Source organism: Hylobates moloch, unplaced genomic scaffold (assembly GCF_009828535.3).
Source record: "Hylobates moloch isolate HMO894 unplaced genomic scaffold, HMol_V3 SCAFFOLD_11, whole genome shotgun sequence".
NCBI classification, from domain to species: domain Eukaryota; kingdom Metazoa; phylum Chordata; class Mammalia; order Primates; family Hylobatidae; genus Hylobates; species Hylobates moloch.
The window spans coordinates 98,275,561-98,288,080 of NW_026652286.1; the positions used below are offsets into that span (position 1 = coordinate 98,275,561).

Genomic DNA, 12,520 nt, shown 5'->3' on the forward strand with positions numbered 1-12,520 from the left:
TCCGGACTTTGCTTCTTTAAAAGAAATGTGTTTTTGTTGTTGGTTGGTTGTTTTTGAGACGGAGTCTTGCTCTGTCGCCCAGGCTGGAGTGCAGTGGCACAATCTCTGCTCACTGCAGCCTCCGCCTCCTGGGTAGCTGGGATTACAGGCACTCGCCATCATGCCCGGCTAATTTTTGTATTTTTAATAGAGACGGGGGTTTCACCATGTTGGCCAGGCTGGTCTTGAACTGCTGACCTCAGGTGATCCACCCGCCTCAGCTTCCCAAAGTGTTGGGATTACAGGCGTGAGCCACCAGGCCCCGGCCTTGAATAACATTTTATACTTGTTTCACTTTACTATTATCATAATAGCCAGTTATGCTTAGTGTTTGTATGCGGCCCAGTCTTAAGGACTAATAAAATATATATGTATATATATAAAATATATGAATATAAAAATAAAAAATATATATATGTTCTTTTCCTACAGAATCATGCTGTTGCCCAGGCTGGAGTGCAGTAGTGCTCACTAACCTCTAACGCTGGACTCAAACGTTTATTCTGCCTAGGCCTCCCAAGTAGCTAGGGCTACAGGGACACACCACCAAGCCGAACTAATTCCTAAATTTTTTTATTTGTAGAGATAGGGGTCTCCCTATGTTCCCCAGGCTGGTCCTGAACTCCTGGCCTCAAGCCATTCTCCTGCCTCGCCTTCCCAAAGTGCTGGAATTACAGGCAGGAGCCACTGCGCCCGGCCAGTGCTGGAGAATGTAATGGAGATGATCCTGCCTATCCTTTTCCAGTCTAGTTTACCGTCGGAGAATACTTATTTCCATTTTTCCTATTTTGTTGAGTCTCTTCCCTCAGAATTTACTTTTCCGTTTAAATGACGTACGCAGCTTTTAAATTTGCACTGTAAAATTTATTTTGGCTCTCCCCGCCTGTTTTTTGCACATTAAAAATGAAAAAGTTTGTAGAACTGAGCTAAGCAGATGGTCTTCCTGCAAAAAGATTAGGCTGAAGTAAAGCATTGTTTTGGAGCCGGTTCACAGAAAAAAGGCAAAATCGGTTATCCTGACTTCAAGCTCCAAAATAAACTGCTTGCTTTCTCCGGGAAACTTCCCCCGCCACACACACTTGACTGCGTGGCCAGTCCTTTCGAAGCCTCTCGCTCCCAACATGGAGTTCCTCTCATTTCTTCAGTCGGCTCTCAGCAGCTGCTGCTGGTTTCTCGGCTCCAGCACCACGGGTACCGCACTCTGAAATTTACAAAGCACTTTACAGCACCGACTGTGATCCTCAGATTACTGTCCGGTGGCCTCACGCACGTGGCGGTGCTGCCTTTCAGGCCGAGCGGCCAGGAGCGAAGCCCGCAGACCTGCCTGGAAGCGCAGCGCGGTCGGTCGCGCGCTCCCGCGGCCTGGAGGCCCGGGCTTCGCCCAGCAGCGCTCGAGCACCGCTCAGTCGAGCCTCACACCGGATGCCACTTCATATTTGGGCCCAGAGCTCAATTCGCGCCGATGCGGTCCGCCGTCCTTAAATCACTTCAGCCAAGATCTCTCCCCGACTGCAAAGCAACCCTGAGCGGGAGCAGCAACCTCTCCGCGTCAGTCTTTTGGAGCCGCCGACATTGAGAGGGGCAGGACACGGGAATGCGCGCTGTCTTGCTTTACGGCGCGAGTGCGCGAGTTTGCGGCAGCGTGACGCCAGCAAGTTTTGGCGGGAAAAGCGCTGCATTTGGATTCCTGCAGCGGTGGGCAAAGGACAGTCCGGTGAGGAGGGGCGGCCGGTAGAGTAGGAAAGGCTTCTAAAGAAGGAGTTCAGGGTCTAGATTAGTGAGGGAGGGTACGGTGGGAGAAAGTTAGCATTGACTAGCGCAGGGGATTGGAGAGACTCCTGCGGAGGGGCGGTTTCGGAGGGTGGAGGGATGGTACCAGGAGGTTCCCGTTGTAGAGGGTGGGGGTGGGCAGGAGGGACTAACCCGCTGCTAGCTAAGAACCCCAAAGAAGGGTCCCAGCCCTTCCTTCCGCCTCTGGGGGCAGTTTGGCCCCGCCCCGGCCTTTGGGACGGGTGGGGCTGTGGATAGGGATGGGAATTGGAATTGAGCAATTGGGAGGAGGCGCTGCCGCAGGCGTCTTCTGCCCCATTCCGCTCCCTATATTCCCTTCCTCTCTTCCCCAGACCCCCACCTCTCCCTCCTCCTTCCCCAGTCGTTCACCGGAAAGCATTTATCTCCCACCTCTTCATCACAACAATTAATTCCCTCTGAGGCCTGAGGAGGGCAGAATTTCAACCTTCGGTGTGCGTGGGAGTGGCGATTGTGATTTACACGACAAAATGGCCAAGTTTAGAATAGTTGTTCGTGATTGAAAGACTTGGATAAATGTGGATGAGATATAAGGGGAAGGCAAGAGCTGTTATTTTTCGTGGGGAATCCTGGGGAGAGGCGGGGCGCAGTGGCTTCACAGGTGATCTTACACTCGCTCTCCATCTTTTCTGGATTCCTACCTTTTACAGCCGAAGTGCTCGGTGGAGTCATGGCAGTGCCCTTTGTGGAAGACTGGGACTTGGTGCAAACCCTGGGAGAAGGTGCCTATGGAGAGTGAGTTCTTTTAAGCTTGCCTTCGTTTTCTTCTGAGTGCATATTCATTGTTTTGGAGTCTCATACTCTGGTGATTTAGAAAGTAAATGTTTGAGATTCAAGGGTTTTGGCAACTGAAGTTACACAGCCTTTTGCTAGGGTTAAAAATTTTTCCTTCTCTTTAAAAAAAAAAAAAGTTTTCTTTGTAACGAGCTGGAAGGGACACGAAGTTATTGTTTCCGTGCCCACACATTGCTTCTCAGGGTTTAAGCATCGAGGTTAATGAGCAAATGAGCAGACTCTGGAGATTGCCTGCCTGGTTTCAGATCCTTACTCTATCACATACTGTCATTGTTTTGTGATCTTAGGCAAGCTTCTTAATGTCATTGTGTACCTCTCCTTCACTACCTTTTAGGATGGCAATAATAATATCTACCCTATAGGAGCTTAGGACAGTCAGTTACACAAGCACATATAGTATGGGATTAATGCTCTTAAAAGTATATGAGTAGAATATGTATATATGTGATGTGGCTTAGAATTATCTCAATCTATTTTGTGAAGTGTTTATTAAATGACTTGTGTGACAGCATAATGACGTCTTTGGAGGGTTAGCTATTGTATTTCACATTTTAGAAAGGAGTAGCGTGTGTTGAGAACATAGCAGAAACCACTTCCTTGGTTTCTCCTTTGTGGAAAAAGTAATAAAGGTAAAATAGTATTGAATGAGTCATGTTTAATCTTTGGAAGTTTTAGAAGAAATGGAATTCTGTAATGTTAAAACTCTTTTCCTTTTTAGAGTTCAACTTGCGGTGAATAGAGTAACTGAAGAAGCAGTCGCAGTGAAGATTGTAGATATGAAGCGTGCCGTAGACTGTCCAGAAAATATTAAGAAAGAGATCTGTATCAATAAAATGCTAAATCATGAAAATGTAGTAAAATTCTATGGTCACAGGAGAGAAGGCAATATCCAATATTTATTTCTGGAGTACTGTAGTGGAGGAGAGCTTTTTGACAGAATAGGTATGGAAGAAATTTAAGATAATTATTTTAAACAAGTTTTTAAATTTGTTTTTTAAATCGGGCATGCTATTTGGTCGTTGTCCTTTCAAAATTGCTCATGCAACAGTGAAATTGGAATAAATTATCTTTAAAAAATGTTTCCACCTGGTGTTAATAACATAAACGCATATATAGAGTCAATGAAAGAAAACTTCCTTCCCAAGTTATGTAAGTGATTTTGATTTAAGATTGGTGTCTTACAGAATTTAAGAGTGACAAACAAGTTTTTTGGTACATCATAAATGCAATGTATCCTAAATGCAATGTATTGCCTACACAATTTTTTCTTTGTAGACATTCTAGTTACATGAAATCATTGTATACATTTACAGATCTAAAATAGCATGCTGTTTCCTCTTGGTTTACATGAAATAATTGAGAATTTTCTAGGATTGCTTTTTGTGTATTAAGTAAATTATATGTTTGCTATTAATACTTAAACATTCTATGTAGAATCAAAGGATTGATATTTCAGAACACTGAGAAGTCCGTAAAATCTTGATCTAAATTTATAATTTAAAGCTATTGTATTAAATAAGTTTATCAGTTAAAAACTGATAAACAGGTATTAGGATCTCCATTGTGACTCAGGGGAGAGTTGAGGGTAAAAGAAATGGAGTTAATGAGAGAGATCAAAATAAAAAGATAAAAGAACTTTCATAATAAAACTCTGTTTGATGAAGGACCTCACAGGCATTCGTGGTTTTGTACTGTGAGACAATATGAAGTTTAAATCTGAGCCAGGTGTGGTGGTACATGCCTGTAATCCTAGCTACTCAGGAGGCAGGAGGATTGCTTGAGCTCAAGAGTTCCAGGTTACAGTGAGTTATGATCTCACGCTAGGGTACTCCAGCCTGGGTGAAAGAACAAGACCCTATCTAAAAAAAAGTTAAATAATAAAAGAAGTATAATCTGTAAAATATTTAGTGAAATTGGCTTAGATTTGCCCAGACTTCCCCTTTGGCATTATATTTCAGGAATGAGAAAAATAATTAGCGTAGCACTTAGAAGAAAAGGGGGGAATTTGAAGGTTACTAAATAAATCAGGGTTAGTATAAGAGGAAGCAGAGGCTTTCAAGGCATGGCTTGCATTCTTGATTTGGATATTGGTTTTCTCTTTATAATTTTTCTGTAATGACTCCTTTTGCCATCTAACAGAGGTAAATGTGAGTTAAGCCCTGTATGTGTTAGTGGACTCCTGAATCGTCTGTTGGCATTTGCTTCTGTTTGCCTAAGCACATTTGTAAATGTCTAAGCTTCAAATTAAGAAGCTATGTGGTTGCTACCTGATTATATTTAGTCAATAAACTTACATTCATATTTGTTTTAGAGCCAGACATAGGCATGCCTGAACCAGATGCTCAGAGGTTCTTCCATCAACTCATGGCAGGGGTGGTAAGTATAGTTGTCTATTTCCCTTTTACTTAAAATTAGTATGAATACATTACATTACCAAATTCTAGTGTGTTTCTCTCTGCATCCCTCTTAGGTTTATCTGCATGGTATTGGAATAACTCACAGGGATATTAAACCAGAAAATCTTCTGTTGGATGAAAGGGGTAAGTTTAGCATTTTATCACTACCTAAAATAAAACAAAATAATTACCTAAATTATTTTAATTACCTAATTATTTTAATATAGCCATACAAGGCAAAATCAAGTCTTTTTGCATTACTGGCATTTCAAGACAAAATCTGAAAAATCAAGGAAATTTTGGAGACTTCGTATATTTGGAAATCACAAGTCTCATTTGGCAATACAATTGTGGATGAGGTAGAGAAATCTGACCTAGGTGCAAGCCTAGCTCACTATATGTATAAGAATAATTTTTTTTTTTTTTTTTTTGATACAGGGTCTCACTCTGTTATCCAGTCTGGGGTGTACTGTATTATCACGGCTCACTGTAGCCTTGATCTCCTAGGCTCAAGCGATCCTACCATCTCAGCTTCCCGAGTAGCTAGGACTAACCACAGGCAGGTGCCACCATACCTGGCTAATTTTTAATTTTTTGTAGAGATGGAGTCTTCTTGTGTTGCTCAGGCTAGTCTTGAACTCCTGGACTCAAGCAGTTTACCGGCCTTAGCCTCCCAGAGTGTTGGGATTATAGACATGAGCCACCATGCCTGGCCAAGAATAGTTTAAAATAATTCTTTAATGGATTAATAAAGTGAAGTTCCTGTGGAATACCCTGGACCTTAGTCTTGTCCTGTTCACTCTTTTTTTATGTATGACTTGGATAAATATGTAAGAAATTTAGTTATATTTTCTGAATGTCATCAAATTGAGAAGGATGGATAGTGAAAGCAGCTTTAGCTTACAGGGTCAGAATCAAAAAAGAAATGTCAGCTGTATGAGGCAGTAGTTTTTCTGGTTTAATGCTTTATTCTTAGTATTAGAATAGTGCTTAACAAATGGTGGGCTTTTCTTTTTTTTTTTTTTAAACAGAGTCTTGCTCTGTTGCCCAGGCTTGATCTTGATCTGTTGCCCAGTGACATGATCTCGGCTCACTGTGACCTCTACCTCCCTGGTTTAGGTGATTCTTGTGCCTTAGGCCCCTGAGTCGCTGGGATTACAAGCCTGAGCCACCACACCTGGCTAATTTTTATATTTTTAGTAGAGACGGGGTTTTGTCATGTTGGTCAGGCTGGTCTCGAGCTCCTGGCCTCAAGTGATCTGCCCTCCCTTGGCCTCCCAGAGTGCTGAGATTATAGGTGTGAGCCACCGCACCCAGCCTATACATGCTTTTTTCTTATGTGCATATGGATTTTACTTTTTGCCCCTTTAAATTGAGCTTATATAACATAAAAATCTTTATTTTTATTTAAAACTTTAAAAATTCAGGTACACAAAAATTCTTATATATAATATTATAATGAAATGTAAATACATATATATCAACCCACCTGGTTTAAAAATACAACATTATTCGTATATAAGAATGCTCACAGTGGTGATGTTTTTAATATAGCAGAAAACTAACCCAAATGTCTGTCAACAATAAATTTATGAAATGCATGACTTTTCAAGCCATGTCACAAGCAGTGACATGGATGAATTTCAGGTATATAATGATGTAGAGCAAAAAGAGACAGTTGCAAAAGAATTCATATGGTCTGATTCTGTTTATACAAAGTTCAAAAATATGTAAAACCTAGTGTATTGTTCAAGGATGTAAACATGGAGAAAAAAACACGCAGAAAGCAAGGGTATAATAAAACCAAATTCAGAATGGTCTAAGAAAGTAGGGGAGGGAATGTATTTAAGGAAGTATTTACAGATTTCAAAGGAAATAGAACATTGTTTTTCTAAAGTGAGTGGGTGTTTATTACATTGTTATTCTTTATATCTTGTATTAATATACAAGATATAATGGAGTCTTTAAAAAAAGAAATAAAATGTTACCAGTATTTAATGTCCTCCTGTTTATTTCATCACAAATATATTCTTCCTTTGTTTTTCTAAGAGCTAAACACATTCCTAAATTTAAATTTTATTATGTGCAGTTCTCTAACATAGCTGAGTATTATGTTGCAAATGTAACAAAGTCCAAGGAATATTATAGTTATCCATTAGTATTTTAAGTGATTACTACTCATAAGTAATTTGGAACTCAGTCTCAGTGGTTTGTCCAATAGTGTCATATTTAACTATTGAAAAGATAATCAACTGAGTGCAGTAGCTCATGCCTGTAATCCCAGCATTTCGGGAGGCTGAGGCGGGAAGATTGAGTGATCCTAGGAGTTTGAGACCAGCCTGGACAACATAGACCCTGTCTTTATGAAAAATTAAAAGAAAAAATTAGCTAGACATGGTGGTGCACACCTGGAGTCCCAGCTACTTGGAAGGCTGAAGCAGGGGGATTGATCACTTCAGCCTAGGAGGTCAAGGCGGCAGTAAGCTGTGATCACGTCATTACACTCTAGTCTGGGCAGCAGAGTGAGACACTTGCTCAAAAAAAAAAAAAAAAAGGATAATCATAGTAGCTACTTCCTAAGTCAGATAGAGGTAAACATTTCGTTGGTTTACATATTGTGTGAATGTACTTGATTTTTAAAGAAATCAGTCCCCTATTTTGAGACATTTAAGTTGTTTCTAACTTAAAAAATACAATAGGACAGTGATGACTTTTATCAATTTGTGTAAAAGGCCAATGTAAAAATTGCGTCATGCTATAATATTTTTTATGCCATTAGCCTTTTTGTGCCACTTACACACTATTTCATGTCAGTATTTATAGATATACCTTGTTGATTGTTTTCAAAACCTTCCTCCACATTTTCCATTGTACAAATTTGGACATTTATTTACAAATAATTTTGCTATGAATATTCTTATGTTTGTGAATTTGTGGGATTATTTCTATGGATATAGAAGTGGGAATTGCTATTTCAAAGAGTGAGTGTTTCACAGTTTAGTAAGTTTTGCCAAATTGCCCTCTGATAATAGAGGGCCTTTTCTAACTCTTAAGACTGGGTTAGATTCCTTTGCTGTAAGATCCTGTAGTGCTCAATATTTTTATAACCTTCATAACAGTTTTCTATTGTCAGTCTTCACTAATTTATCTGTTACCTGCGTTGGCTGGCATAGTGTCTGTCACTAAGTTACAGTAGATATTCACTAAATACAAGTTAAGTCCTTCCTGCAGTTTTTGTATGTTGAAAATGGGAAGTTAGGGTGGAAGTTTGGTCTTCTGATTTTTTTTTTTTTTGTACAGAGTTTTTCCTCTTTTTCTCAGACTCCCTACTTTGAAGAAAAAAATTACTGTGGTTTGTTGAATTTTGGTGTGTCTTCACATATTTTCTTCTGCTAACTGGGTTTGTTTGCTGCTGAGAAAGTTGTGCCTAACCTATTACTGATGTTTCCTTCCTGCCCTCCACCCTACCTGATGAGGGCCCTTGCTTTACTTTCAGCTCAGGTTTAGAGTGCTCTTTTCCAGAAGGGCAGCACCTTCTGACTCCAGCCTCTTTCTTTAATCTGGTCCAGACTGTTCTGCGTGTTGATAATACTTCTTTTAAATTAATAGAAGAGGTGAGGCCTTTTTCTACTTTTAGCATAGATGATGATTTACTTTATTTTTTTAAATTTCTTTTTGTCTATTTTGCTTATTTTAAGAGAAGTTCTACAAACCTTAAGAAACACCAGTGATTTTTTTTCAATAAAACTTAATTCCTGTAAGTATATCTATTTGCAAAACATTTTTATTCAGTGCCATCTTTTTTTCTTTTGGTTTAGATAACCTCAAAATCTCAGACTTTGGCTTGGCAACAGTATTTCGGTATAATAATCGTGAGCGTTTGTTGAACAAGATGTGTGGTACTTTACCATATGTTGCTCCAGAACTTCTGAAGAGAAGAGAATTTCATGCAGAACCAGTTGATGTTTGGTCCTGTGGAATAGTACTTACTGCAATGCTCGCTGGAGGTAAGAGATATTTAATCATGGTAAAACTCCTATAAAAAGTCAGATTAGTTATACTGAAATAAATGAAATAAACCAAGGAATTCATATTTATATAATAGTTTTTGTTTTCTTCTTTAAGAGACAGGGTCTCACTCTTGGCCAGACTGGAGTACAGTGAGCTATTATAGCTCACTGCAGCCTCAAACTTCTAGGCTCAAGCAATCCTCTGGCCTCGCTCTTCCAAGTAGGTAGGACCAGTGATGCCTGCCACAAGACATCTGGCTAAGTTTTAAAAATTTATTGTAGAGATGGGATCTTGCCGTGTTGTCCAGGCTGGTCTTAAACACCTGGTCTCAAGCAAGCCTTCTGTCTTGGCCTCCAAACTGTTAGGATTAAAGGCATGAGCCATGCTACCCAGCTTCTATAGTAGTATTTTAGATCAGTTTGGTAACTGCTGTAACAAAGTATCATAGACTGCATAGCTTATAAACAGCAAATTTATTTCTCACAGTTCTGGAGGCTGAAAGTGTGATATTAGGGGTGCCAGCCTGGTCATGTTTCAGTGAGGGCCCTCTTCGTGATTTGCAGATGGCTGTCTTGCTGTGCTCTCTCATGGTGGACAGCCAAGAGAGCAGAAGCAAGCTCTATTGGTTGTTTTTTTTTTTTTTTTTTTTTTTTTTTAAGACCAGAGTCTTGCTCTGTCACCCAGGCTGGAGTGCAGTGGTGCAATCTCAGCTCACTGCAACCTCTGCCTCCCAGGTTCTAGCAATTCTATCCCAGGCTCCCATGTAGCTGGGATTACAGGCATGTATCATCACACCTGGCTAATTTTTGTATTTTGAGTAGAGAGACAGGGTTTCACCATGTTGGCCAGACTGGTCTCAAACTCCTGATCTCAAGTGATCCCCCAACCTCAGCCTCCCAAAGTGCTGTTTTTTGGTTTTGTTTTTTTTTTTTAAATGACCAGATGTTGTGAGATATTGTGTCTGTTTTTTTGTTTTTTGTGGTTTTTTTTTTGAGACAGGGTCTCACTCTTTTGCCCAGGCTGGAGTGCAGTGGCACAATTCAAGGCTCACTGCAGCCTTGAGCTCCCAGGCTCAAGCGATCCTCCTGCCTCAGTCCCCTCAGTATCTGGGACTACAGGCGTGCACCACCACGCCTGGCTAATTTTTTGTGGGGTTTTTTTGTTTGTTTGTTTTTGTTTTTGTTTTTGTTTTTGTTTTTTTTCAGAGATGGTCTCTCCATGTTATCTAGGCTGGTCTTAAACTCCTGGGCTCAAGTAATCTGCCTACCTCGGCTTCCCAAAGTGCTGGGATTATATAAGTAGTGCCCTATAAAGACACAATATTGGCTGGGCACACGAGCCCTTATCAGACATTAGTAAGCTCTTAATAAGAGCACTAATACCATTTTTTGAGGGGTCCGATCACCAGGACCTAATTACATCTCAAAGGCCCCACCTCCGAATGCCATTGCATTATGAGTTAGGATTTCAACATGACTTTTGAGGGGGATACAAATATTTAGCACATTGCAAATAGTAACTTATTTATAATCCCAAAGATTTTTTACGATGAGGCATGCATAGTTACTAAATATCACAACACTTAACTCTCCTGTGAATCATGTAAACATTTGTGAAAACAAGACTAGAGCAAGAAATGATTCATCTGGTTTTTTTTTATTATTATTTTATTTTTTGAGACAAAGTCTTGCTCTGTCGCCCAGGCTGCAGTGCAGTGGTGTGATCTTGGCTCACTGCAGCCTTGACCTCTTTGGTTCAAGTGATCCTCTCACTTTAGCCTCCTGAGGAGCCAGGACTACAGATGCACACCATCACACCCAGCTAATTTTATTTATTTTTTGTAGAGATGGGGTCTCACTATGTTGCCCAGGCTGGTCTTGAACCCTTGGGCTCAAGCAGTCCTTCTGCCTCAGCCTCCCAAAGTGCTGTGATTACAGGCTTGAGCTGCCGTGCCTGTCCTGATTCATCTGTCTTTGAAGTGCCTCTAAAGTTTCCAAGTTGGGATTCTTAGTGTGAAAACCATATTGAATTAATTCAAAAGAAACTTTTCATGGATTTATATTATTATTTTTCCTTGAAATCTTTATAATAAGAACACTAAAAAAACTGGGACTTGCTTTGTTTTTAGAATTGCCATGGGACCAACCCAGTGACAGCTGTCAGGAATATTCTGACTGGAAAGAAAAAAAAACATACCTCAACCCTTGGAAAAAAATCGATTCTGCTCCTCTAGGTAACTGAATTATCTTGAGTGAAAGAGTACTGATTTCTTGGATATGAAGTCTTGTGCTATTTGAATTTTTTCTTACTTTTTTTTGTTTTAAACTTACAAATAATTCATGATCCTTGTAGACAAAATAGTAACTATAAGTAAAAATTAAGGAAAAAATAACTCTTTAGTCCCACAACTCTTCAATAGATTTTTAAAAATATTTTGGGGAGTGTATATTCACAGCAACTTCAATCTGTGCTCTTAGGTGGCTTTTTACTTAAAAAAAAGTTTTCATATGTGCTATACTTTGTTGCAAATACACTCGTTTGTTGCTTAATTATAGGGATACACTCTAACAAATGTTTCATTAGGTGATTTCATCATTGTGTGAACATCATAGAGTATATTTACATAAATCTAGATAGTATAGCTTACTATAAATCTAGGCTATTTGGTATAGCCTATTGGTCTCAGGCTCAGGCTGCAAACCTGTACAGCATGTTACTATACTGAGCACTGTAAGGAATTGTAACATAATGGTATTCGTGTATCTAAATATAGAAAAAGTATAGTAAAAATACAGTATTATAATCTAATGGGACTGTCTGTTATACATGTGGTCCGTTCTTGACTGAAACATCATTAATGTGGCCCATGAGTATGTAAAATGAATATATGTATATTATTTATATGTGTTTTTATACAAAATGAGATCACACTAATAATATTTTGTAACTGTTTTTGGTTTTAATGCGCAGTGAACATTCTTCCGTGACTATAATTGTAGGTCTACATCATTGTTTCAAAGGCTGTGATAATATTCTGCCACGTGCACATGCCTTACTATTCTCTGTTAATCACTTTCTTGGAGATTTTTCTAAATTTTCACAGATACAAAAGAGATACAAGTATCTGTGTAACTTAATCATGACACATACCCTTAAATTGTTCATTGAAATCCCCAGAAGCAAAATTGCAGGATCAAGGATGTAGTTTTTATTATTATGGCTTATTTTGTCAAATTGCTTCCCAAAATTTCGAACCATTTCATCACAGTCTCATCAATTTACATTAAGGAAAAAAACTAACAGGCCTTTAAATAATAGTTTTTCATTTTCATTTTAAATTTAATACTAATGAAGTTGTATACCCTTTATATAGGTATTAGTTTTGTGTCTATTTTGCTCATTTTTGTCAAGGATATTATTGTTTTTCTTACCACTTTGAAGTTTTTTTTTCCTTGATAACACATTGACCT

General features: G+C 39.2%; 1 protein-coding gene across 2 annotated transcripts in view; it reads left to right on the forward strand.

The window, feature by feature from the left end:
- Positions 1-880: 880 nt before the first annotated feature.
- Positions 881-12,520, forward strand: part of CHEK1 (checkpoint kinase 1) — a 32,329-nt gene continuing 20,689 nt past the window's right edge. Inside the window, exons 1-8 of one of the 2 annotated variants that reach the window (XM_032167826.2) lie at positions 1,738-1,753; positions 2,163-2,388; positions 2,499-2,583; positions 3,362-3,585; positions 4,955-5,019; positions 5,114-5,183; positions 8,858-9,046; positions 11,179-11,283. In XM_032167826.2, coding sequence (XP_032023717.1) covers positions 2,519-2,583; positions 3,362-3,585; positions 4,955-5,019; positions 5,114-5,183; positions 8,858-9,046; positions 11,179-11,283 — 718 coding nt within the window. In that variant the 5' untranslated portion in view covers positions 1,738-1,753; positions 2,163-2,388; positions 2,499-2,518. Of the gene's footprint in view, positions 1,754-2,162; positions 2,389-2,498; positions 2,584-3,361; positions 3,586-4,954; positions 5,020-5,113; positions 5,184-8,857; positions 9,047-11,178; positions 11,284-12,520 lie in introns of both variants that reach the window. The other variant, XM_032167825.2, reaches the window with a different exon arrangement.